The following is a 25,459-nucleotide window of genomic DNA, read 5'->3' as shown; positions in this document are numbered from 1 at the left end:
TTGTATATTTTGGAGATTAATCCTTTGTCAGTTGCTTCTTTTGCAAATATTTTCTCCCATTCTGAGGGTTGTCTTTTAGTCTTGTTTATGGTTTCCTTTGCTGTGCAAAAGCTTTTACGTTTCATTAGGTCTCATTTGTTTATTTTTGTTTTTACTTCCATTTCTCTAGGAGGTGGGTCAAAAAGAATCTTGCTGTGATTTATGTCATAGAGTGTTCTGCCTATGTTTTCCTCTAAGAGTTTTATAGTGTCTGGCCTTACATTTAGGTCTTTAATCCATTTTGAGTTTATTTTTGTGTATGGTGTTAGGGAGTGTTCTATTTTCATTCTTTTACATGTAGCTGTCCAGTTTTCCCAGCACCACTTACTGAAGAGGCTGTCTTTTCTCCATTATATAGTCTTGCCTCTTTTATCAAAAATAAGGTGACCATATGTGCATGGGTTTATCTCTGGCTTTCTATCCTGTTCCATTGATCTATATTTCTGTTTTTGTGCCAGTAGCATATTGTCTTGATTACTGTAGCTTTGTAGTATAGTCTGAAGTCAGGGAACCTGATTCCTCCAGCTCCATTTTTCTTTCTCAAGGCTGCTTTGGCTATTCGGGGTCTTTTGTGTTTCCATACAAATTGTGAAATTTTTTGTTCTAGTTCTGTGAAAAATGCCAGTGGTAGTTTCATAGGGATTGCATTGAATCTATAGATTGCTTTGGGTTGTATACTCATTTTCACAATGTTGATTCTTCCAATCCAAGAACATGGTATATCTCTCCATCTATTTGTAACATCTTTAATTTCTTAAAGTGTCTTATAGTTTTCTGCATACAGGTGTTTTGTCTCCTTAGGTAGGTTTATTCCTAGGTATTTTATTCTTTTTGTTGCAATGGTAAATGGGAGTGTTTTCTTAATTTCACTTTCAGATTTTTCATCATTAGTGTATAGGAATGCAAGAGATTTCTGTGCATTAATTTTGTATCCTGCTACTTTACCAAATTCATTGATTAGCTCTAGTACTTTTCTGGTAGCATCTTTAGGATTCTCTATGTATAGTATCATATCATCTGCAAACAGTGACAGCTTTACTTCTTCTTTTCCGATTTGGATTCCTTTTATTTCTTTTTCTTCTCTGATTGCTGTGGCTAAAACTTCCAAAACTATGATGAATAATAGTGGTGAGACTGTGCAACCTTGCATTGTTCCTGATCTTAGATGAAATGGTTTCAGTTTTTCACCACTGAGAATGATGTTGGCTGTGGGTTTGCCATATATGGCCTTTATTATGTTGAGGTAAGTTCCCTCTATGCCTACTTTCTGGAGTTTTTATCATAAATGGGTGTTCAACTTTGTCGAAAGCTTTTTCTGCATCTATTGAGATGATCATATGGTTTTTCTCCTTCAATTTGTTACTATGGTTTATCACATTGATTGATTTGCGTATACTGAAGAATCCTTGCATTCCTGGGATAAACCCCACTTGATCATGGTGCATGATCCTTTTAGTGTGCTGTTGGACTCTGTTTGCTAGTATTTTGTTGAGAATTTTTGCATCTATGTTCATCAGTGATATTGCCCTGTAGTTTTCTTTTTTTGTGACATCTTTGTCTGGTTTTGGTATCAGGGTGATGGTGACCTCGTAGAATGACTTTGGAAGTGTTCCCCCCTCTGCTATATTTTGGAAGAGTTTGAGAAGGATAGGTGTTGGCTCTTCTGTAAATGTTTATAGAATTCGCCTGTGAAGCCATCTGGTCCTGGGCTTTTGTTTGTCGGAAGATTTTTAATCACAGTTTCAGTTTCAGTGCTTGTGATTGGTCTGTTTATGTTTTCTGTTTCTTCCTGGTTCAGTCTTAGAAGGTTGTGCTTTTCTAAGAATTTGTCCATTTCTTCCAGGTTGTCCATTTTATTGGCATATAGTTGCTTGTAGTAATCTCTCATGATCCTTTGTATTTCTGTAGTGTCAGTTGTTACTTCTCCTTTTTCATTTCTATTCTGTTGACCTGAGTCTTCTCCCTTTTTTTTCTTGATGAGTCTGGTTAATGGTTTATCAATTTTGTTTATCTTCTCAAAGAACCAGCTTTTATTTTAGTTTTATTGATCTTTGCTATCATTTCCTTCATTTCTTTTTCATTTATTTCTGATCTGATCTTTATGATTTCTTTCATTCTGCTAACTTTGGGTTTTTTTTGTTCTTATTTCTCTAATTGCTTTAGGTGTAAGGTTAGGTTGTTCATTTGAAATTTTTCTTGTTTCTTGAGATAGGATTGTATTGCTATAAACTTCCCTCTTAAAACTGCTTTTGCTGCATCCCATAGGTTTTGGGTCGTCGTGTTTTCATTGTCATTTGTTTCTAGGTATTTTTTTATTTCCTCTTTGATTTCATCAGTGATCTCTTGGTTATTTAGTAGCATATTGTTTAGCCTCCATGGGTTTGTATGTTTTACAGTTTTTTTCCTGTAATTGATATCAAGTCTCATAGCGTTGTGGTCGGAAAAGATACTTGATACGATTTCAATTTTCTTAAATTTACCAAAGGTTGATTTGTGACCCAAGATATGATCTATCCTGGAGAATGTTCCATGAGCACTTGAGAAGAAAGTGTATTCTGTTGTTTTTGGATGGAATGTCCTATATATATCAATTAAGTCCATCTGGTCTAGTGTGTCATTTAAAGCTTGGGTTTCCTTATTTATTTTCACTTTGGATGACCTGTCCATCGGTGAAGGTGGGTTGTTAAAGTCTCCTCCTTTTATTGTGTTACTGTCGATTTCCCCTTTTATGGCTGTTAGTATTTGCCTTATGCATTGAGGTGCTCCTATGTGGGGTGCATAAATATTTACAATTTTTTAATCTTCTTCTTGGATCGATCCCTTGATCATTATGTAGTGTCCTTCTTTGTCTCCTGTAATAGTCTATGTTTTAAAGTCTATTTTGTCTGATATAAGAGTTGCTACTCCAGCTTTCTTTCGGTTTCCATTTGCATGGAATAGCTTTTTCCATCCCCTCACTTTCAGTCTGTATGTGCCCCTAGGTCTGAAGTAGGTTTCTTGTAGACAGCATATATACGGGTCTTGTTTTTGTATCCATTCAGCCAGTCTATGTCTTTTGGCTGGAGCATTTAATCCATTTACATTCAGTACAGTTATCTATATCTATGTTCCTATTACCATTTTCTTAATTGTTTTGCATTTGTTATTGTTGGGTCTTTTCCTTCTCTTGTGTTTACTGCCTAGAGAAGCTCCTTCAGCATTTACTGTAAAGGTGGTTTGGTAGTGCTGAATTCTCTTAGATTTTGCTTGTCTGTAATGGTTTTAATTTCCCCATTGAATCTGAATGAGATCCTTGCTGGGTAATCTTCATTGTAGGTTTTTCCCTTTCATCACTTTAAATATGTCCTGTCACTCCCTTCTGGCTTGTAGAGTTCCTGCTGAAAGATCAGCTGTTAACCTTATGGGGAGTCCCTTGTATGTTTTTTGTTGCTTTTCCTTTGCTGCTTTTAATATTTTTTCTTTGTATTTAATTATTGATAGTTTGATTAATATGTGTCTTGGCATGTTTCTCCTTGGATTTATCCTGTATGGGACTCTCTGCACTTCCTGGACTTGTGACTATTTCCTTTCCCATGTTAGGGAAGTTTGCAACTATAGTCTCTTCAAATATATTCTCAGTCCCTTTCTTTTTCTCTTCTTCTTCTGGGACCCCTATAATTCGAATGTTGGTGCGTTTAATGTTGTCCCAGAGGTTTCTGAGACTGTCCTCAATTCTTTTCATTCTTTTTCTTTATTCTGCTCTGTGGTATTTATTTCCACTATTTTGTCTTCCAGGTCACTTATCCGTTCTTCTGCCTCAGTTATTCTGCTATTGATCCCTTCTAGAGAATTTTTAATTTCATTTATTGTGTTGTTCATCATTGTTTGTTTGCTCTTTAGTTCCTCCAGGTCCTTGTTAAACGTTTCTTGTATTTTCTCCATTCTATTTCCAAGATTTTGGATCATCTTTACTCTCATTACTCTGCATTCTTTTTCAGGTAGACTGCCTATTTCCTCTTCATTTGTTTGGTCTGGTGGGTTTTTACCTTGCTCCCTCATCTGCTGTGTATTTGTCTGTCTTCTCATTTTGCTTAACTTACTGTGTTTGGGGTCCCCTTTTCGCAGACTGCAGGTTCGTATTTCCCGTTGTTTTTCATGTCTGCCCCCAGTGGCTAGGGTTGGTTCAGTGGGATGTGTAGGCTTCCTGGTGGAGGGGACTGATGCCTGTGTTCTGGTGGATGAGGCTGGATCTTGTCTTTCTGGTGGGCAGGACTGAGTCCATTGGTGTGTTTTGGGGTGTCTCTGACCTTATGATTTTAGGTAGCCTCTCTGCTAATGGGTGGGTTGTGTTCCTGGCTTGCTAGTTTTTGGGCATAGGGTGTCCAGCACTGTAGCTTGCTGGCCGTTGAGTGGAGCTGGGTCTTAGCGTTGAGATGGAGATCTCTGAGAGAGCTTTCGTTGTTTGATATTACGTGGGGCTGGGAGGTCTCTGGTGGACCAATGTCCTGAACTTGGCTCTCCCACTTCAGAGGCTCAGGCCTGACACCCAGCTGGAGCATCAAGACCCTGTCAGCCACATGGCTCAGAATAAAAGGGAGAAAAAAAAAAAAGAAAGATAGAAAAAATAAAATAAAATAAAGTTATTAAAATTTAAAAAATTATTATTAAAAATAAAAAAGTAATAAAAAAAGAAAAAACAAAATGAAAGAAAGAAAGAAGAGAGCAACCAAGCCAAAAAACAAATCCACCATTGATAAGTTCTGAAAACTATATGACAAAACAAAAACAAACCAAAAAAATGGACAGAACCCTAGGGCAAATGGTAAAAGCAAAGCTATACAGACAAAATCACACAAAGAAGCATACACATACACACGCAGGAAAAAAAGGAAAAAAAAAAAAGGAAGAGAGCAACCAAATCAATAAACAAATCTACCAATGTTAATGAGCTCTAAATACTAAATTAAGATAAACATAAAACCAGAAACAAATTAGATGCAGAAAGGAAACCCCAAGTCTATAGTTCCTCCCAAAGTCCACTGCCCCAATTTTGGGATGCTTTGTTGTCTCTTCAGGTATTCCACAGATTCAGGGTACATCAAGTTGACTGGGGAGATTTAATCTGCTGCTTCTCAGGCTGTTGGGAGAGATTTCCCTTTCTCTTATTTGTTCGCACAGCTCCTGGGGTTCAGCTTTGGATTTGGCCCCGCCTCTGTGTGTAGGTCGCCTGAGGGCGTCTGTTCTTCACTCAGACAGGACGGGGTTAAAGGAGCAGCTGATTCGGGGGCTCTGGCTCACTCAGGCCGGCGGGAGGGAGGGGTACGGAATGCGGGGTGAGCCTGTGGCGGCAGAGGCCATCGTGATGTTGCACCAGCCTGAGGCATGTCATGTGTTCTCCCGGGGAAGTTGTCCCTGATCACAGGATGCTGGCAGTGGAGGGCTGCACAGGCCCCTGGGAGGGGAGGTGTGGATAGTGACCCGTGCTTGCACACAGGCTACCTGGTGGCTGCAGCAGCAGCATTAGTGTCTCATGCCCATCTCTGGTGTCCGCGCTGATAGCTGCGGCTGGCGCCCATCTCTGGAGCTCGTTTAGGTGGTGCTCCGAATCCCCTCTCCTCATGCACCCTGAAACAATGGTCTCTTGCCTCTTAGGCAGTTCCAGGCTTTTTCAAGGACTCCCTCCCAGCTAGCTGTGGTGCACTAGCCCCCTTCAGGCTGTGTTCACGTACCCAACACCAGTCCTCTCCCTGGGATCTGACCTCCGAAGCCCGAGCCTCAGCTCCCAGCCCCCGCCTGTCCCGGTGGGTGAGCAGACAAGCCTCTCAGGCTGGTGAGTGCTGGTGAGCACCGATCCTGTGAGGGGATCTCTCCACTTTGCCCTCTGCACTCCTGTTGCCGCGCTCTCCTCCGTGGCTCCAAAGCTTCCCCCCAACCCCCACACCTGTGTCCGCCAGTGAAGTGGCTTCCTAGTGTGTGGAAACCTTTCCTCCTTCACAGCTCCCTCCCAGAGGGGCAGGTCCCGTCCCTATTCTCTTGTCTGTTTTTTCTTTTTTCTTTTGCCCTACCCAGGTACACGGGGAGTTTCTTGCCTTTTGGGAGGTCTGAGGTCTTCTGCCAGCGTCGAGTAGGTGTTCTGTAGGAGTTGTTCCACATGTAGATGTATTTATGATGTATTTGTGGAGAGGAAGGTGATCTCCATGTCTTACTCCTCTGCCATCTTGAAGGTCTCCCCCCGCCCCATGAGGTGTAGTAAATTCATGTTTTGTGTGTTTGTGTGTGTGTGTATGTTTCTCTGATTAATTGAAGCACATTTCTCCCAGTTGTTGTTTTTTTAATAAATTAATGTATAATAGTGTTCTTAAATATATCACTCATCCCACCTAACCAAAAACATACATGTGAAAGAAAATATAATATGAATAAACTTACATTCTTCTTCTTTAGGATCAAGCTGTGTAACACTAACAGATAAACGGTCCACACGTTCTTGTAATGAGTTAACTCTGAAGGAAAAACTATGTGCCTCATTGAATAATTCTCCAAATATATCTTCAGCATATTTACCTAAGCAAAAATGAAGCATATACCATAAAATTTAATGTTATCAGAGATAAATATGAAACAATTTAACATTTAAAACACTGCCCCAATGAATTTGGTATTTACTTGAAACTAGTTTAAACTTTAAACCCTAGCCTAAAGTAATCCAACTGTGATAGAGTGAGAAAAAAACACAAACCCTGGGAAATCCAGTTTTAGATACTAGCTCTACCACTTCCTGGTAGGTGACTTGTGGCTAAGGAAATACTCTCCTGCTTTATCCCTATCTACACACCTGTTGAGGGTTAGAGAGGTTATAATGCAAAGTATACATAAATAATACATCTCTTAATCCCAATTCAGCATTTATAAACAGACGCTACACTAGAACTGAATTTCAGGCCAAGTGGCAGAATCCAAGATACTTCATAAACCTAGTAGATGACCTAATCTCAGGAACACCCATAATACAGATTCTGAAAATTTATGAGAGATATTTTACATTTTCTCTCATTCTAGTTTCTTAAAAAATCATAAATCTAAAATCACTGAATTCCTCTAGTCATGTAAATTTCCATTACTGTAAAGAAGAAGCCAAAATAATCCCATTCTAAAAGGAGAAATAAAAATTTCTATCTAGTAAATAAGCCAGGGAGAAGTTTTAGATGACCTATAATTTTAAAATGTTCAAGTGTATTTAGAACATATAAATAAATGCTCACAATATAAAAATAAGTCAATCACTATCTGTACCTTTGAATAAAAAAAAATTGATGGTCTTCCTAAATCAAGACATTTTAGACCCAAGTGTACTGTCTAGGTTAAATGTAGCTCAACAGTAAGCTGTATAGAGTCCTGTAACAGGGTACTAAATACTTATAGAATGAATTCATTAATCTCACCAGTTTACATTTGAACAACGGCTGTCTTATTTTCAAAGCACTTCAATATATTATCAGTTAAATCAACAAACGTTTACTGAGGGCTCACCCTGTGCCTGGTAGGTGTATTTCTTACTGAAGACACCAAGAAATAAAACATAAAATACCTGTCCTAGAAGATTTTATAATCTTTAGGAAAAAATCATAACTTTAATCTCTCTATAATAAATTAAGAGAAAAAGGATAATTTTATATATATTCATTTGCTCACATATATTCTTTAAACCAAAATGACTGGGAATGTCTTATGTGCCAGACAGTGTACCAGATCCTGGAGATATAAAAATGATTGGAAGTTCTCTGCCACTGACGGGTTTTGAACAGAGGGAGAAACAGACATTTAAATAAACATGAAAACCAATTTAATAAATAAGTCCAAATCTTTGTTCCATTCACTTTGAGGCCTTGGCATCAATTTCCTTACCTATAAAACAGGAATAAAAATATCTCCTTCAAAGAAGTTATAAGAAAAGGAGACAAAAGAAGGAGAGGATGGGGGGCAATGGTAGAGTACCTGATACAGGATAGGGGCTCAACAACAGGCAGCTCTTACTATAAAACGAGGTAAAAGCCACAGAGCACAGAGAAAGAAGCATCTAAACGTTTGGGTGTGGGATGGTATTAGAGACACTTCCAGAGACACAGTTTCTCTGGCAGATAAGGGAAGCATCCCATACCTTTATTCATCAAATGTTAGGGATACAGAGATGGAAGAGACAATTTTATCCCTAAAAGAACTTAGTTTAATACACGGATCTTTAATTTATAGTCTGTATACCACCTGAAATTATATGCAGATTTTTAATGCATTTGCATTGTTCTGGAAAGAGAGCCCACAGATTTTTTTTTTTTTAACAGATTTTTTAAAGAGAGTTTACACTTTCCCCACCTCAGGTTTAAGTGCCAAAGCACTGCAGTGGATAAGATAAACACCCCCATCTGTTCTCATTTCATCTGTTCTCTTTTCATATTCCTTCTTACTTTCCACATCTACCTCCTCCTTCCCCCCCAGAGACAGGTGAAAGGAATAAAGTTTGCAGTGTAAAACTAATTGTGTATGATCTGAATTTCAACTAACCTTACATTTATTATACTATGTCTCTACTCAAGAATCTATGAGGTCTCATCACCTCTGATGTTAAAATCTAAATCCTCTCAGCTAACACTGTCCTCCATAATCAAGCTCCACCTTACATGTCTAATATCATTTGTCCCTTTAATCCCCCTCATATATTTATTTTCGTCTCCATTCATCTGCCTACCTCTACATGCAAGTTGAAATGCCTTCCTTCTTCATTCACCTCCAGTTTCTAAATTCTTTTGTTCCTTAAAGGCCCAATTCAATTCACATTTCATTCAGCAAGCCTCTTCTAATGACTTCACCTATGCCTATCTCTCTTTTCTCAGTTCCTATAATCTAAAACTCCTGATTTTAATTATATACATGCTCACACTGTTTGAAACTCACATAATTCATAATATTAGACTCTTCAACTAAATGGGGTATGTTCTTTTCAGACAAGAAACATGTACCTTTATCACACAGCAGAATATTCAGTGTTATCTGTCCATCGTCTATTATCTAATTAGTCTTATAGAGCCAATCTATTTATCCACCCTCTTACCCATCTACTTTCCTATCTATCTGTCAAATTTTCTATGATTGAGAACAAGAAGTAGGCTCTATCAGCTCATCTTGGTAGCATGAACTGACTATATTCAATAAGAGAAAGGCCTTGGGAAGAGAAAATGTAAAAGATCTCTCAGGTAATTAGAGTTCCAATGGTTGTTAAATAAGATGGCAATAAAATGGGGAAACTTATGGTATAGCAGAAGAAATTTAAATAAAGTGAATTCTATGTTTTCAGTAATTATCTATTATAAAACAGAATTGTGTTCCGCTAGGAAAAACAACTGAACCAGATGCATATTTTTCCAAGGAAGAGGTCAGGACGATGTGCAGCCCCAAGCAATGCTGAGCTCTGTAGTTGACCTTCACTGCTGTGTGCTATAGCACTTTTGGTGCTAGGAATAGTACCAAAGTGAAAATCTGAATTACCCAGAACCATTCTGAATAGCCTAGTTTTCTAAGTAATTCAGAAATTATTTAATGCATTAATTATTATTTTAAGTACTTTGGATGGAAACTAATGTAAAATCTACTCTAAACTTCCTTATCTTCTTAAATAAAAATTAAACATAATTTAACCTTTTATTGAGGACTTATAGTTATGAATTGATTATGAGAAACAACAGCTTTTTTTTTTTTAAATTTTTAAAAATTTGTACAAGAGAGAAACAACAGCTTTGAAATGTATAAGAATATTTGCTTTTACATTAAATGGCCTCTTTCCAGTTTTTATGTTGCTTTTTCTCTTATGTCACTTCTTCCTTTGCAATAAACTACATCTTTTGGTTGGCTTCAGTAATGTGTGCTTCTATTATCTCCACCCCGTATCTCCTCTTTTAATGCTCTGAAACATTAATGTTTGGAAACCACATCATAAACCCTGTCTGAATTACCAAAGTAAAAGTAAACAAGTTGGGAGAGGGACCAACTGGTTATTTTATGTGCATGGTCTTTAGTATTTGGGCTTGTTTATTCTGGCTATCTAGAGGCCTTTTAAATTTAATTCCAGGTTCTCAACTATGTCACGTGGGAAAGCTGCCAGAGAGCTTAATTCTGGAGTGGTAAACTATTGTTACACCTTGCTACAATATTTTATGCTTTTTCTCTTTTTTTCTTTTTTTGAATCTCTACAAACTGCTTGGAAAATGCCTCTATAGTCTCTGATTCCAAGTCTGAAGTACCCAAAACCTAATTTAGTTATATTTTTACAATGTATTTCTATTTTCAGTCTGGCTACAACATGACCATGTGCTTGCTGACAGATGTTGCTTATATGGACTTTCTGTATCAAACTTGAAAATTCCTTAAATTTTCACCTTCAGGTTATGTAAGAAACAGGTTAGTACTGCAAAACTGACACACATTAGTTCTAAATTCTATATTGAAACTATGCTTAAAACAAGATGTTTATATTAGATCTAATATTCATTTTAATTTAAAGAAATATTTTAACCAAATTTATTAATGTCATTTCTATGCTCTTAACATATATTTTAATATTAACAAGCTGATGTACCCATATACATATAGAATATATAAATTTTATATGAAGTTATGTTACGTTAATAGAATCTAACAGATCATAAAACCAATTAGTGCTAGCAAATGATTTTAAACAATATGGCTAATCATATATTAATGTACTTTCTAGGCCTTTTCTTTTGACTTGTCTCAAAAGTACACTTTATATTGAATTTCTCAAGGAAGAAACAAGTAAACAATATGTTAGTGATTCACTGCTGATAGCTAACCTGAAAAAAAAACCCCCACCAAATGGGACAAGGAATACACTTAAATTCAAAGAAACAGTCTTTTAATTTACTCTTACAACTATTTCATAGGCAATGTAGAAATTTAGTGCTCTCACCAAGAATATTCTAATATAACTTTTTATGTTGCTCTGACTACATGTGTATGTCCAAATGCTCTCACTTGAAACAAATCAGATTAACAACATCTTTTTACCTTGTGCTAAGTACTCAATTATAAAAAGAAAGGACAAAAGTTAAAAGGAAAAGAAAAGAGGAGCTAATCCTGCCTATAAAGCCAATCTATGTGGGTGGGTATGGCTGATAAATCTAGGACTACTTAGAGAAGATATCTAGACCAAGAACATCTTGTTTTATCTTTAAAATGAAATATAAATGTCTAATAAAAAGCTAATCCTTCAATTCAAAAGATAAACTAGATTTAAAAAAATTTTTCTAATATTACATTTAGAATAAATGGGAAATGATTTATTTAATTCCTTAACCTAGTAGCTCTGTTCTGTAATCTTATAATGGAAACATACTGCCTGTCTCCTCCTCCCCTAACCTGTCCCTTCCACTGGCCTTTTTTATCTGACCAACCTGCTTGCCTTCTGTCTGCCATCATGCTGCAAATCAGACACTTGACTGATATCCTAATGTCCTTTAGACAACTCACCTGACTAACCTAATTCTCTGACTAGTTAGTTACTATTCCACATCTTTCACTTTTAGATATTTGGTAATATAAAAATATTTCCCTAGGCTAATAAGATATATATATGTATATAAAGAGAGAGATACTAGCATCCCAAAACACAAATAGTTTAAGCCTCTAAAAAAGTAAATAGCAATAACAAGCAAGCAAAAGTACAACTTGAGCACCACCTTTTACAGACTGAATTATATTTTTAAAACAATCTCATTAATTCTTAACCATCATGTGATTCTGTTCCTAAAGATTCTATCCTTATTTCCCTTTCCCAGAGGAAACATGCAGGGGAAGAAGAAATGATTCTAAAACACATTAATTTTACTTAAAATGACTACATTTTTCAAGATAACTCTGTGCTCTTCTCATCAACTATCCCCCCCCAAATTAATCACAAGAATATCGTCTTAATACCCTAAAGCATAACATTCTGGTTTGCGAGTAATATTTTTAATTGATGTAAAAATACTTACTTAGGCTACTTAGTTGTCTAATTATATTTGCCAAGGAAATATTGGTTACACATTCCAGTTCATTCTTAATTCCTCTAGGCAGTGCTGTGTGGCACAAGTGCCTAGGATCGATGTTTCTTTTCACTAATGGCATCTTGAGATCAACCTCTATGCCAGTTCACCTGTCAGAAATCAAACAATAAGTTAACACTTTTCAGTTTCGACCAACACAGAGTGAGACCTTATCTTTTACATTTAATAATAAAATATTTGCTAGTATGGAGACGGTGAAAATGGAGTCACCGGACTAAATGAATCAAAGTTGATTTGTTAACCATTTTTATCTTCAATGATTAGAATGTCAACATTATGTAAAATATTTTTTTTAAAAACTTACTTTCAATGTCAATTGCTTCATGGTGAAATCATAATCATCATCACTATTATTCTCCTAAAACCACTGATTTTACTTACTACAACTAGGGGTTTTGTTCTAGAGAGTTAGTATGAAAGGTCCTCTGTAAGGAAGTACCTAAAAGGATTAAAGAAACTGCAAGAGTACTATCAAAATTACACTTCTACATAAAATGTATCAGGCATTCAATAGCTCAGAAATCAGATAGTCCAAGTAGCCCTACATCCTCAATCTAATCAAAACCAACCAAATATTTATTTAATTGATCAAATGGTTCAACCTTCTTTGAATTACAGTCAGTCCTCACTTCCCAGGCTTCCCATATGCACAAATTTCAGCTTCCACAGTTTAGTTAAATACCAGTCTCCCAACAACATGGTTCCAACTTCACTTACCACAGTATACTAAGTGTGAGTAACTACATAAACACGAACTTCTTTGCGGGCACTTCAGTTCACAGGTCACTATGTCAATAAGAGATGCACCGTGATGAAGAGTGGTCCCCACTTGCCGCAACTAGAGAAAGCCCTCGCACAGAAACGAAGACTCAACACAGTCATAAATAAATAAATAAATAAATAAAAGAACGTGAATTTCTTTAAAAAAAATAAATAAATAACATGTTGTTGCTTTCGATTTAAAAAAAAAAAAATAAGAGATGCACATCATTTCAGTGACCAATCACATCACTTCTTTTCAAAGTCTGTTGGGTGATAGGTCACTTCTCATCTGTTATTCAGTTCGCCTACAGACAGCAAAGCATGTAACTGGTTTACGTCTTGCCTTCCAGTGATAAACTCATATGAAATTTTACAAAATGGTAACTGAAAGAGGGAACTGGCCAACAAAGATAAAAGTGTGGCACAGAAAGGAAAAATGATGACACTGGAGTGAAATTCAAATTGAATGTAAGTGGAGTAAGAAAAAACAGCTGATTGCGGGAATGTTGTCACTGCCACTGTTTGAGAGACACGGATATGCAGTCAGAGGAATTTAGTGAAGGTGAAATTATTGATGTAAATGAGGAAAGTAGTTGTGACAAAAAGGAAGATGTCCCAGAAGAAGTGACAACAGCAAAAAACTTCACAATAAAGGAATTCTCGGAGACATTTCATGACACTGAAAGTGCGAAGGACAAAGTGTTGGAAGCTGATCCAAATTTAGTAGAGGGACTTCCCTGCTGGCACAGTGCTTAAGAATCTGCCTGCCAATGCAGGGGACATGGGTTCGGGCCCTGGTCCGGGGGGATCCCACATGCCGTGGAGCAACTAGGCCCTTGTGCCACAGCTGCTGAGCCTGCGCTCTGGAGCCCGCGAGCCACAACAAGAGAAGTCACCGCAATGAGAGGCCTGCGCACTGCAGCGAGGGGTGGCCCCTGCTCGCTGTAACTAGAGAAAGCCCATGCGTAGCAATGAAGGCCCAACGCAGCCAAAAATAAATAAATAAATAAATAAATTTAATTTTTTAAAAAAACCAAAAAAACAAAAAACAAATTTTGTAGAAAAGAGTAAGAAAATTTGCCATGGCACAGAAAAGATGCTTACTCTACTAGCTCTGTTTTTCTAAGTTATACAAGCAGAAGGCAAAGCACTGTTCAAACTACTCTTGGTTAAGTTTTTTACAAAGAAATAAAGCACTATAATTCTAATTGTTTCTAATGTTTCATATTACATTGTACTAAATTAATATTAGCTTTACTATTTTTTTCATTTCCCTATATATTTATAACCAACATAGAAGAATTTTTAATGTTTTGACAAAAATTTTTAAAGATTATGGAACAACTGTTATTTTTTCCCACTGATTATCGAGATCATTTGGTACAGTTTTATCTTGTATGGTCATCTTTTTTTCTTTTTGGTCCCACACTACCATACAAAGTGAGGACTGCCTGTACTTACCTACTGGTAAACAATGTTTACTGAAGGAAGGCATTTAGTATTTACTGAGCTTTAATCACTACCAAATGGAAAGTTTTGGATAAATCTCATTGCATTTAAGTGTTACTCATCACCATTCTTTAAAAACAAACTTTTACATGAAATCTGTCCTCTCCGACCTGTTTGCTCAGCATTCTCTCTACAATTTTAAACCTTTTTACAATTGTACAACATGAAACATGTAGGAAAAAAAGTATACAAAATTGTACAGCTCAATGATTTAAGCACCTAGCAAGCTAACATAAGAAATAAAACATAAGAAATAACATAAGAAATAAAAACCCCAGAACCGTCCCACTTTGGTCTCCTCCCCAGTCACCCTCGCTTCCTTTCTCCCCAAAGGTAACCATTATTCTGACTCTTACAATACACATTTCCTTGTTTTTCTTTATACGTTCTCACCTTAAGCAGATAACTCTAAACACTGTAGTTTTGTTTTTATTGCTTTTTGAAGTTTATGTGAATAGAACCATACGATATGTATTATTATTTTGTGTCTTATCCTTTACAGTCAACATATTTGTAACATTCATCCATGTTGCTTTGTGTAACCGTAGGATGTTCATTTTCAATGCTGTAAGATATTCCACTGTATAACTACACCGCAATTTATTTACCCATTCTAATGTTGATATTATATACATGAGTGTTTCCAGTTTGAGGCTATTATGAATAACAGTACCATGAACATTCATGTACAAGTCTTACAAATGTGTCTTACTCTACACATTTCTGTTGGAAATATACTTAGGAGAATAGCTTGGTTAAGGATATGCACAGCTTGAACTCTAGGAGATGATGTCAAACTGTTCCAAAAGCGACTGTACCAACGTGTATACTCCTTTCAGCAGTGTAAGAGGCCGCTGCTGCTCCACATCCTCACGACACTCAGTACTGTCAGTTTTTAAAAATCTAGCAATTCTTGTAGGTAAATTGTGATAACTTACTGCAGTTTTATGTTTTCCCCGGTTACTGAGAGTTTCTGCACCTTTTCATGTGTTTATCTTTTGGATTTTTCTCATCTGAGAAGTGCCTAGTCAATGCTCTTGCCCACCTTCTATTTACCATTTGTTGTGTTAGGGTTGATTTGTAGGAACACTGGATGTGAGCCATTTAAAGGTTATATATGATGAAAACACCTTCTCTTGTGTCACTTGCTATTTCATTCTCTTGATGTCTTTTATGAGAAAGTGATGGAATTTATCTATCTTTTTCTTTTAGGTTTAGTATGAAAGCATAGGTTTTTAAATCATTTTATACACTAAGATCATAAGTATGATATTATCTCTTAGCTTTGTTGTTTTGCCTTGCACTTTTAATCTATAATTGACATGGAATTAATTTTTGTGAATCGTGTTAGGTAGCAGTCAAGTTTCTTACACATTATTTCAACACCATTCACTGAAAAGACTGTTCTTTCCCTATTGCTCTACAGTGGCGCTTTTGTCATAAACCAAGTTTCTATGTATTTTTAAATCCATTTTGAGTCTAGAGCTAATCTTAGTGGAGCTTTACTGTAAGTCTTGATATCGAATAGGGTAAGTCCTCTTACCTTGTTCTTCAAAAATGCTGTTTATTCTTGGCCCTTTGTACTTCCATGTGAATTTTAGAATCAGATTATCAGCTTATACACACAGACACAAACACACCTATTGGGAATGTGACCAGAACTGTACTAAATCTATAGATCGTATTGGGAAGTAGGGGTATCTGTACAACACTGCATATTCCTATCCATGAATATAGTGTATCCCTCCAATTATTTCAGGTTTTTAGAATGTTTCTTAATAATGTTTTATAATTTTCAGAATAGAAGTCATACATCCTTTGTTAGATTCATTTGTATGTATGCGATCTTTTTTTACAACACTAGAAATGGCATATTTTGTTTTCTCTTTATTGTATATATAGAAAATAAGTTAATTTTTGAATACTGACTGCATATCCAGAGACTTTCCTAATCTCCACTAACCTACCTAAAATTATTTTGGATTTTTAAAATGTATACAATCTATTATATATGATTAATGACTGTTTATTTCCTTCTTTCTAATCTTCATTTATTTTTAATTTTATTTTTTCTTCCTTTTTTTCCCTTATTGCATTAGCTAGAACCTTTAATACAATGTGAGATAGAGTATTATTGTCTTTTTCCTAAACCAAAAGGGAGAGCCTTCAATATTTCACAAGATGCCTGATATAAGGTTTTTGTTGTTATTGTTGCTTTGCTTTGTAGACACTTTTTTTTCCTTAAAGTATAGTTAATTTAAAATGTTGTGTTAATTTCTGCTAGACAGCAAAGTGATTCAGTTATTTATATTATTATATTATATATTATATTATATATATATATTCTTTTAAAAATTCTTTTCCATTATGGTTTATCACAGGATATTGAATACAGTTCCCTGTGCTATACAGTAGGACTCTGTTGTTTATCTATTCTATATATAATAGTTAACATCTGCTAACCCCAAACACCCAGTCCCTTTCTCCCCCATCTCCCTCCCCTTTGGCAACCACAAGTCTGTTCTCCATTGTAGACACCTTTTAATAGCTTAAGGATGTTCCTATATATTCCTAATTTGCTAAGATTTTTAAAAAATAATGTTGATTCTATAATTTTTTCCTACATCTATTATAATTATGTGACTTTCTTCTTCTGTTATTAATGTGGTGAACTACACTGATTGATTTTTTTTATGTTAAACAGCTTTGCATCCTTGGAATAAACCCAGCCTGGTTGAGATGTATGTGGCAGGGCAAAATTATGGCCCTCCAAAGCAATCTATGTTCGATTCCCCAGAATTTGTGACTGTAGTACATGGCAAAGGGAAATTAAGATAGCAGTTGGAATGAAGGTTGCTAATCAGCTGACCTCAAAATAGGAAGATTATATCGTTTTTATTGTATTGCTGGATTTGGTTCTGGTTTGTTACTAAGTTTATTAATTTTTGCATTTATGTTCATGAAAGAAATTGGTCTATTATCTTCTTTTCATGTATTGTCCTTGAGAAGTCTTTTGTATTAAGGTTATGCTGGTCTAATAAAACAAGTTGGGATATGTTCCCTCTTTCAACTATTCTTTGGAAGAATTTGTATAAGATATGCATAATTTTTTTCTTAAAAGTTTGGTATAGTTCAATTATGAAGCCAGTTAGCCTCAAGTTTCCTTTGTGGGAGGGTTTAATATTATGAATTCTTAAGGGAACTCTCCTACACTGTTGGTGGAAATGTAAACTGGTACAGCCACTATGGAGAACAGTATGGAGGTTCCTTAAAAAACTGAAAATAGAGCTACCATATGATCCAGCAATCCCACTCCTGAGCATGTATCTGGAGAAAACCATACTTTGAAAAGACACATGTGCCCCAATGTTCACTCCAGCACTGTTTACAATAGCTAGGACATGGAAGCAACTTAATGTCCATCAACAGAGGAATGGATAAAGAAGATGTGGCACATATATAGAATGAAATATTACTCAGCCATTAAAAAGAACAAAATAATGCCATTTGCAGCAACTTGGATAGACCTAGAGATTGTCATACTGAGTGAAGTAAGTCAGACAGAGAAAGACAAATACATGATGTTGCTTATATGTGGAATCTTAAAAAAGGCTATGGGACTTCCCTGGTGGCACAGTGGTTAAGAATCCGCCTGCCAACGCATGGACATGGGTTCGAGCCCTGGTCCAGGAAGATCCCACATGCCACAGAGCAACTAAGCCCATGTGCCACAACTACTGAGTCTGCGCTCTATAGCCCGTGAGCCACAACTACTGAGCCTGGGTGCTACAACTACTGAAGCCCATGCGCCTAGAGCCTGTGCTCCTCAGCAAGAGAAGCCACCGCGGTGAGAAGCCAGTGCACCACAATGAAGAGTAGCCCCCGCTCACCGCAACTAGAGAAAGCCCGCGTGCAGCAATGAAGACCCAACACAGCCAAAATAAATAAATAATAAAAAATTTAAAAGGCTACAAAACAGAAAAAGAGTTACAGATGTAGAAAATAAACTTATGGTTACTGGCAGGTAAAGGAGTGGAGGGATAAATTGGAAGATAGAGATTGACACATATACACTACTACATATAAAATAGATAACTAATAAGAACCTACTATAGCACAGGGAACTCAATACTCTGTAATGGCCTATATGGGAAAAGAATCTAAAAAAGAGTGGATATGTATGTACAACAGATTCACTTTGCTGTACACCTGAAACTAACACATTGTAAATCAACTATATCCCCAATAAAAATTATTTAAAAATATTATGAATTCTTTCTTTAATTGTCATAGAATTTTTGACATTCTCTATTTCTTTTGTTAATTTTGGTAAGCTGCATTTTCTAGAAACTTATCTACTTCATTTAAATTTTCAAATTTCTTGACATCAGATTATTCTTATGACTTTCCTATGATTATAAGATTGTAAAATATCCTTGCTTTCATTTACTATATTGATTAATTTTGCATGCTATTTTTTTAAATCACAAAGGGTTTATCGATTTTATTAGTCTTTCTAGAGAACCAATTTTTGGCTTTACTGAATTTCATTATTGCTGATTTATTATTTCTCTCCTGTTTTCAGTGGGTTTAATATGATGCTCTTTAAAAAAATTTCTTGATATAGATGCTTATTGATATTCAGCTTTATTTCAGACATATGGTTTTAAAGTTATAAATTATCCTCTAAGCATATATTTAACTGTATCCCGCAAATTTTTTAAAATAAATTTATTTATTTATTTTTGGTTCCGTTGGGTCTTTGTTGCTGCATGCTGGCTTTCTCTAGTTGCAGCGAGCAGGGGCTATGCTTTGTTGCAGTGCGTGGGCTTCTCATTGCGTTGGCTTCTCTTGTTGCGGAGCATGGGCTCTAGGCATGTGGGCTTCAGTAGTTGTGGCTCATGGGCTCTAGAGCGCAGGCTGAGTAGTTGTGGTGCACGGGCTTAGTTGCTCTGCGGCCTGTGGGATCTTCTTGGACCAGGGCTCGAACCCATGTCCCCTGCATTGGCAGGCGGATTCTTAACCACTGTGCCACCAGGAAAGCCCCTATCCCTCAAATTTTGATATGTAATAATTTTGCTATGGTTTACTGCAAAATATTTTCTAATTTACATTGTGATTTTTTTTTGCTCCATGGGTTATCTAGAAGTATATTATTTTGATTAACAAACATATGGAGATTTTCCAATTATCTTTTTGTTACTAATTTCTAGCTTAATGGCATTATAGTCAGAGAGTATATTCTGTATTATTTCAATCCTTTAAAATGTATTTGTGTTTACTTTATTGCCCAGCATATAGTCAATTATACATAGAGAATGTATATTTTGTTGGTGGTGGTTACAGTGTTCTACATATGTCCATTAGTTAGATTTGCTAATTGTGCTCAAATCTTCTGTAGTCTTAATGATTTTTTTGTCTCTGGTTCTATCAGAGAGATGTGTTAAGATCTTCCACTATGATTACAGATTTATCAAATTCTCCATATGATTTACACATTTTGAGACTATGTTATCAAGTACATTTATCACTATAAAGTTCTCTTTATCTCTAGTAATACGGCTTTTGCTTGCATGATATAGCTTTTCCCATCCTTTTCCTTTCAACTTTCTTGTATCCCTATCCCTATGGTTTACACATGGCATTTCATAGCATACAGTTAGGTGTTTCTTTTTCATTCATTATTTTTTTAACTCAGTTTGACAACCTTATTAGTATGATGCTGATGTTCCCTCTGCCCGGGATACTCTTCTTGCCCACATTCCCTCTCTTCCCTACTCCTACTAGTTCTTCAGATTTCAACTCAAATAAGAGCATTCCCTGATGCCCCAGCCCTAGACTAGATCAGGCCCTTCTGTTAAAATTTTCTCATAGGACCTTATAATGTTTCCTTATAGCATTTGTCTCAGTTTGTAATGACATATCTTCATGACTGATTTCTGTTTCTCTCCTTTATTAGTTTTAAAGCAGATATCGTGTAGTTTGTTCCTCATAGTATGCTGGATGCCGGGTACATCACTGGCACATAAAAATAATTCAATATATATTTATCGAAAAGCTCAACAATTCTTAACTGCAACTCAAATCTCTCTCCTAACCTGTAGATGCATTTATGCAACTATCCCCCGTACATCTGTACTTGGAAGTTCTGTAACATCCCTCAAATTCAATATGTCCCAAACTTAACTCATTACATTTCCTCTTCAAATCTAGACATCACCTTTAATTCTGTCCCACCACCACAGTTCCCAACTATATCCAATAGGAAATAAAGCCTTACTAATTCTATCTCATAAACATCTCTCATATTCTATTGTTCCTTTTCTATTCTAACTTCTGCTGCTTTAATTCAAGCCCTGGTCATCTCTCACTTGGTTGAACTAGACTTTCTGTCTTGAGGCTTACAGCTTTTGCCTGCCATGCCATCTATATCAGCACTCCCATCACAGCGTTAAGAATATTGTCAAAATTTTGAATCTGGTAACATCACTGTCCTACAAAAACAAACTCTTCAGTGGTTCATTGCTGTCAGGATAAAGTCCAAACATAATATACCAAGTTCTTCAGAATTTAGTCCCTCCCAATGTCTCCTAGCTTCATTCATACTACACTCCTTCTACCTTATGCTCTAACACACCTTGCTGCGTTACAGTCCTGCCTTTACTCACGCTGTTCTCTGTCTAGAATGCTTTTCCCTTTCTTATCCTCACAGAAAATAGCTGTTCAAGACTAGACTCAAGCATTACCTCTTTTCTGAAGCATGATTTAAGCCCCAGGCAGATGTAACTATCTACTCTTTGGTGCCCTCAACTCTGACCTACATATGCGTCTCTCCAAATACTACCAATTACACTCTTCTGTATTGCACTTATATGTTTACATGTCTATGCTTGAATAAGAACTCCTAGAGGACAAAAAAATCTTGCCTTACTCAGCTTGTCCTTCCAAGATCTAAGAAATGGAAGATGTTCAATAGTTGATGATAAATAAAGGGAAAAAGAAGAAAATCGTTAACTGTAAGGAGGCAAAAAAAATTCTTTAGGTTACTGAGTGGAGAGGACACACACACACACACCCCTTTCTAAAGCAACTATTTAATTATGATTCTAGGGAGTTGCTCTTTTCTATGTGCATGGAAAATACATTTGAGAAAAATAATATCTTTCTATTCTATTTGTATTGTGGAATCACAGGCTTACTTGTTTCACCCTCCCAAGAGAAAGCATGGACCACATAGACCATTTATATATTTTATATATATATATATTTTATATATATATAATATACACACACACACACAGACATGCACATACACACATACATATACACAAAAGTATAAAATAATATGTAAAGTGTCAAAAATAACCCAAGATCAGGTATCATAGCAATTTTATGGCTTTAAATATTAGAAAAATAAATTATCATTTTCAGAACTCAAAAATAGCCCATAAAATTTATTTTGAATATTTAAAGGACTCCTTTAGTTAGCAATTCCAAGGAAAATAAAATAGCTGCTTTTAAAAAGACTGCCATAAAGTAATTACAGTTAATAATTGCTTTGCAGGTTATAGAAAGAGCATAAGAATTAAGAATTAAAAGTATTTTATTATGTCATCAATGACAAGTATTAATTCCTTATATTCACTAATATGTTAATGAAACAACTAATCTATGATTGTTTAAGGGTATTTCTGATTTTTTTAAATGACATTAATATTAAATAAGAAAAACTTTATGTTAAATCATGGAAATATAATTTTCAAATTTTATAAGGATTCAAACTAAAGGATTATATTGTATTATGTAACCTAAGGGAACAGGTTAGAATAAAATGACTATTCTAATAAAAACAAATTTCAGTATTTTAAATACTTTAAGAATTTCTGAGGGTGCAAATACTTTTTAAGAAACTTCCTACCTCCTTAAGAGTAGAAGCCACTTAATTATGCATAACAGAAGAATTAAATAAATTTTATATATTCCTTGGGAATATATAAAAATAACAAATTTCCCCTTTGTTATGAGCAGTAAACTTTAAAACTACTCACTACTCATGAATCTCTAAAATTCTACACACGAAGAGATGACAAAGCCAAACTAGGCACTCACAGGATTAAAGAATTATTGATCATGCAGAACATCTACAGTTATTTGACTGTTTTGAGGTGCTCTGGCCCTTGCTTAAAGAATCTGCCCTAAGAAAAGTGCTATCTTTACAAAAAAGAAATTATATTTTTCACCTCAAGTCACAATAGCAAAGTATTAAATTTTGGTTGAAAAGAACACACTGCTATATGAACTAAAGCAAAAAAGAAATGAAGAAATAAGCTACACACTGCAATTCATTACTGACGTTACTGTTAGATTCAAAAAGAAAAATGGATGCTAATGAAATAATTAATATTGTTAAACACTTCTAGAGTGGAAATGAGATTCAGTGTAGTCAAATTTGATTCCATGTTACTCTCAAAGAAAATATGTATTTTTTAAAAATTAATACAACCACTACTGAAACTCACTTGCATAAATCATACAGGCATAAAATCGCTCCAAGGTTATTTTTAGTGTTTTAAGAGATGTTAATTTGAGGGCTTCCCTGGTGGCGCAGTGGTTGAGAATCTGCCTGTTAATGCAGGGGACACGGGTTCGGGCCCTGGTCTGGGAGGATCCCACATGCCACGGAGCGGCTGGGCCCGTGAGCCACAACTGCTGAGCCTGCGCGTCTGGAGCCTGTGCCCCGCAACGGGAGGGGCCGCGATAGTGAGAGGCCCGCGCACCGCGATGAGGAGTGGCCCCCGCTTGCCGCAACTAGAGAAAGCCCTCGCACGAATCGAAGACCCAACACAGCCAAAAATAAATAATAAATAAATAAATAAAGTAGCTATAAAAAAAATTAAAAAAAAAAAAGGGTCTCTGTGTTGTTAACAATTTAATTTCTCCAATGTTGAATTGTACCTTTCTCTTCATGTGTACTATGAAACAGAATGGATGATGACCACTGACAATAACAACAGCCATACTATTCTGTGGAACTGTATATCCATAATGGGACGAATTTCATTTCTCTGTTTTGTTGAAATTTACCAAATAAGAGTTTAAAAGACCTCCTTAAATATCTTAAAGTTAACAGTGAAGTGATATATAGTATAGGGAAAATTTTAACATTTACACATCAAAAACTGAATAATGGGGACTTCCCTGGTGGTCCAGTGGTAAAGAATCCGCCTTCCAGTGCAGGGAACACGGGTTCGAGCCCTGGTCAGGGAACTAAGATCCCACATGCCGCGGGGCAAGTAAGCCCGCGTGCCAGAACTACTGAGCTCGCGCGCCTCAACAAGAGAGCCCATGTGCCGCAAACTACACAGCCCGCACGCCACAACTACAGAGAGAAAACCCGCTGCCACAACTAGAGAGAAGCCTGCACGAAACTAAGACCTGACGCAGCCAAAAATAAAAAGAAAGAAATAAAATAAATATTAAAAAAAAAAAAACAACTGAATAATGTATTAGCCTTTTTTTTGTTGTTTTTTGGTCGTGATGTGCAGCATGTGGGATCTTAGTTCCCTGACCAGGGATCAAACCCATGCCCCCTGCATTGGGAGTGCACAGTCTTTACCACTAGACCACCAGGGAAGTACCACATTAGCACTTTTTTGGAAGAGAAAAATACCTTTCAGACCCCTGATATTAGCTTAAATTATTTTTAATGTAATGTTACTTAGCAGTATACGGATGTACAATCAGATGTAAAATCCTTATGCTTATAACTCTTATGCCAAATATAGATATAAATCTATGAAACCAAAATAGATTTAAAATAAAATTCAACAAAAAACCCAATAAAATTCAAAATAACAGTATTAAATACAATGAAACCATTTTGCTTTAATTCCATCCTGCTTGCTATATGAATCTTGTACTGACTGCTCCAAAAACCTCCTTTATTTTGTTTATGCCTATCCTACTATGTATAAGAGCCTTTTCTCTATTTAAACTGCTGTGAAATTTTATTCATTCATTACCTGATTGACACTATTTAGGCTTTACTATTTACAAACACAACATTTATGTAGCAAGTGTGCCCCTGTAATATCATTGTTAGATTGAAATAATTAAAGCTGTACTATTTGGCACCAAAATTATGCTAAACATAATCATAAACAGAGATACTAAAATTACTTGACAGGACTCACTAAGTCCTTTTAAAATAAAAATAAAAAATTTTAATTCTCATAGAAAACTCACAACCATCCAAAAATATTCAGGCTGAGAAACATAGGCCAAGCCAAAGACATGACTCAAAGAGGTGGAATGAGTGGCTCAACAGTAAGGGCCAGGAACAGAACCTATCTGTATGCATGTGTGTCTTATCATACTCTATTGCTTCTATTATATTAAGATGAATTTATATAACATACACTTTATAAAACCATTCTAACAGTTCACTATTCAGCGACTGAGCAAAGTTTCACTTAAGAGGAGAAACAAAATGATTCTTTCACCAACCGAAACAGATTAACACATTTTTTTTTAAAGTATAAAAGTACATCAGTATGTACCATGGATGAGAATAAGCCCACTCAGGCTCCTGCATGTGATTTATGCCAAGATATGGAAAATTTTATTCCCCCTTCCCACTGTCTTTCTCTCATTCTCGGGCCAGTGTTTCTCTTATCTTCAGATATGTATTTTCAGATACTGTTTACTCCCTATGAATAAACCTCAAAATCAACAAGCTCCAAACCAAAGCTGTTATTTTTCCCCAGCAAAAAAACCCTACCTCTTTCTTATTTTAATTAACAGTTCCATTGAAGAGTAGAAAGTTAGAAACAGACTTTTCTTTGACTCCTTCCAGTCTCACCATATCCAATCTGTACAAGAATATCCATTAAATTCCTAGCAGAAGACCTGCTGACATCAAACTGTTGGTATATTCCTTAATTTTTTGAAATATTGACCAATAACCTTCTAAAAATTTTCTACAAATTATATTTCCATATCCTTGCAAACACCAGGGAAAAATGCTTTCTAATGCCCACATTATAGTCTATAAG

At 35.8% G+C, this 25,459-nt stretch overlaps 1 protein-coding gene across 4 annotated transcripts in view; it reads right to left on the bottom strand.

The window, feature by feature from the left end:
- Window positions 1–25,459, bottom strand: part of WASF1 (WASP family member 1) — an 85,032-nt gene that overhangs the window by 15,774 nt on the left and 43,799 nt on the right. For 3 of the 4 annotated variants that reach the window (XM_059942001.1, XM_059942002.1, XM_059942004.1), the window contains exons 2-3: window positions 12,063–12,223; window positions 6,448–6,582 (exon numbers count right to left, since the gene is read on the bottom strand). In XM_059942001.1, coding sequence (XP_059797984.1) covers window positions 6,448–6,582; window positions 12,063–12,195 — 268 coding nt within the window. In that variant the 5' untranslated portion in view covers window positions 12,196–12,223. Of the gene's footprint in view, window positions 1–6,447; window positions 6,583–12,062; window positions 12,224–12,851; window positions 12,891–25,459 lie in introns of those variants that run through there. The other variant, XM_059942003.1, reaches the window with a different exon arrangement.

Source organism: Balaenoptera ricei, chromosome 12 (genome assembly GCF_028023285.1).
Source record: "Balaenoptera ricei isolate mBalRic1 chromosome 12, mBalRic1.hap2, whole genome shotgun sequence".
Lineage (NCBI taxonomy): Eukaryota > Metazoa > Chordata > Mammalia > Artiodactyla > Balaenopteridae > Balaenoptera > Balaenoptera ricei.
Note: the sequence above shows the minus strand (reverse complement) of the source record. Positions and strands in the feature narration are given on the sequence as shown.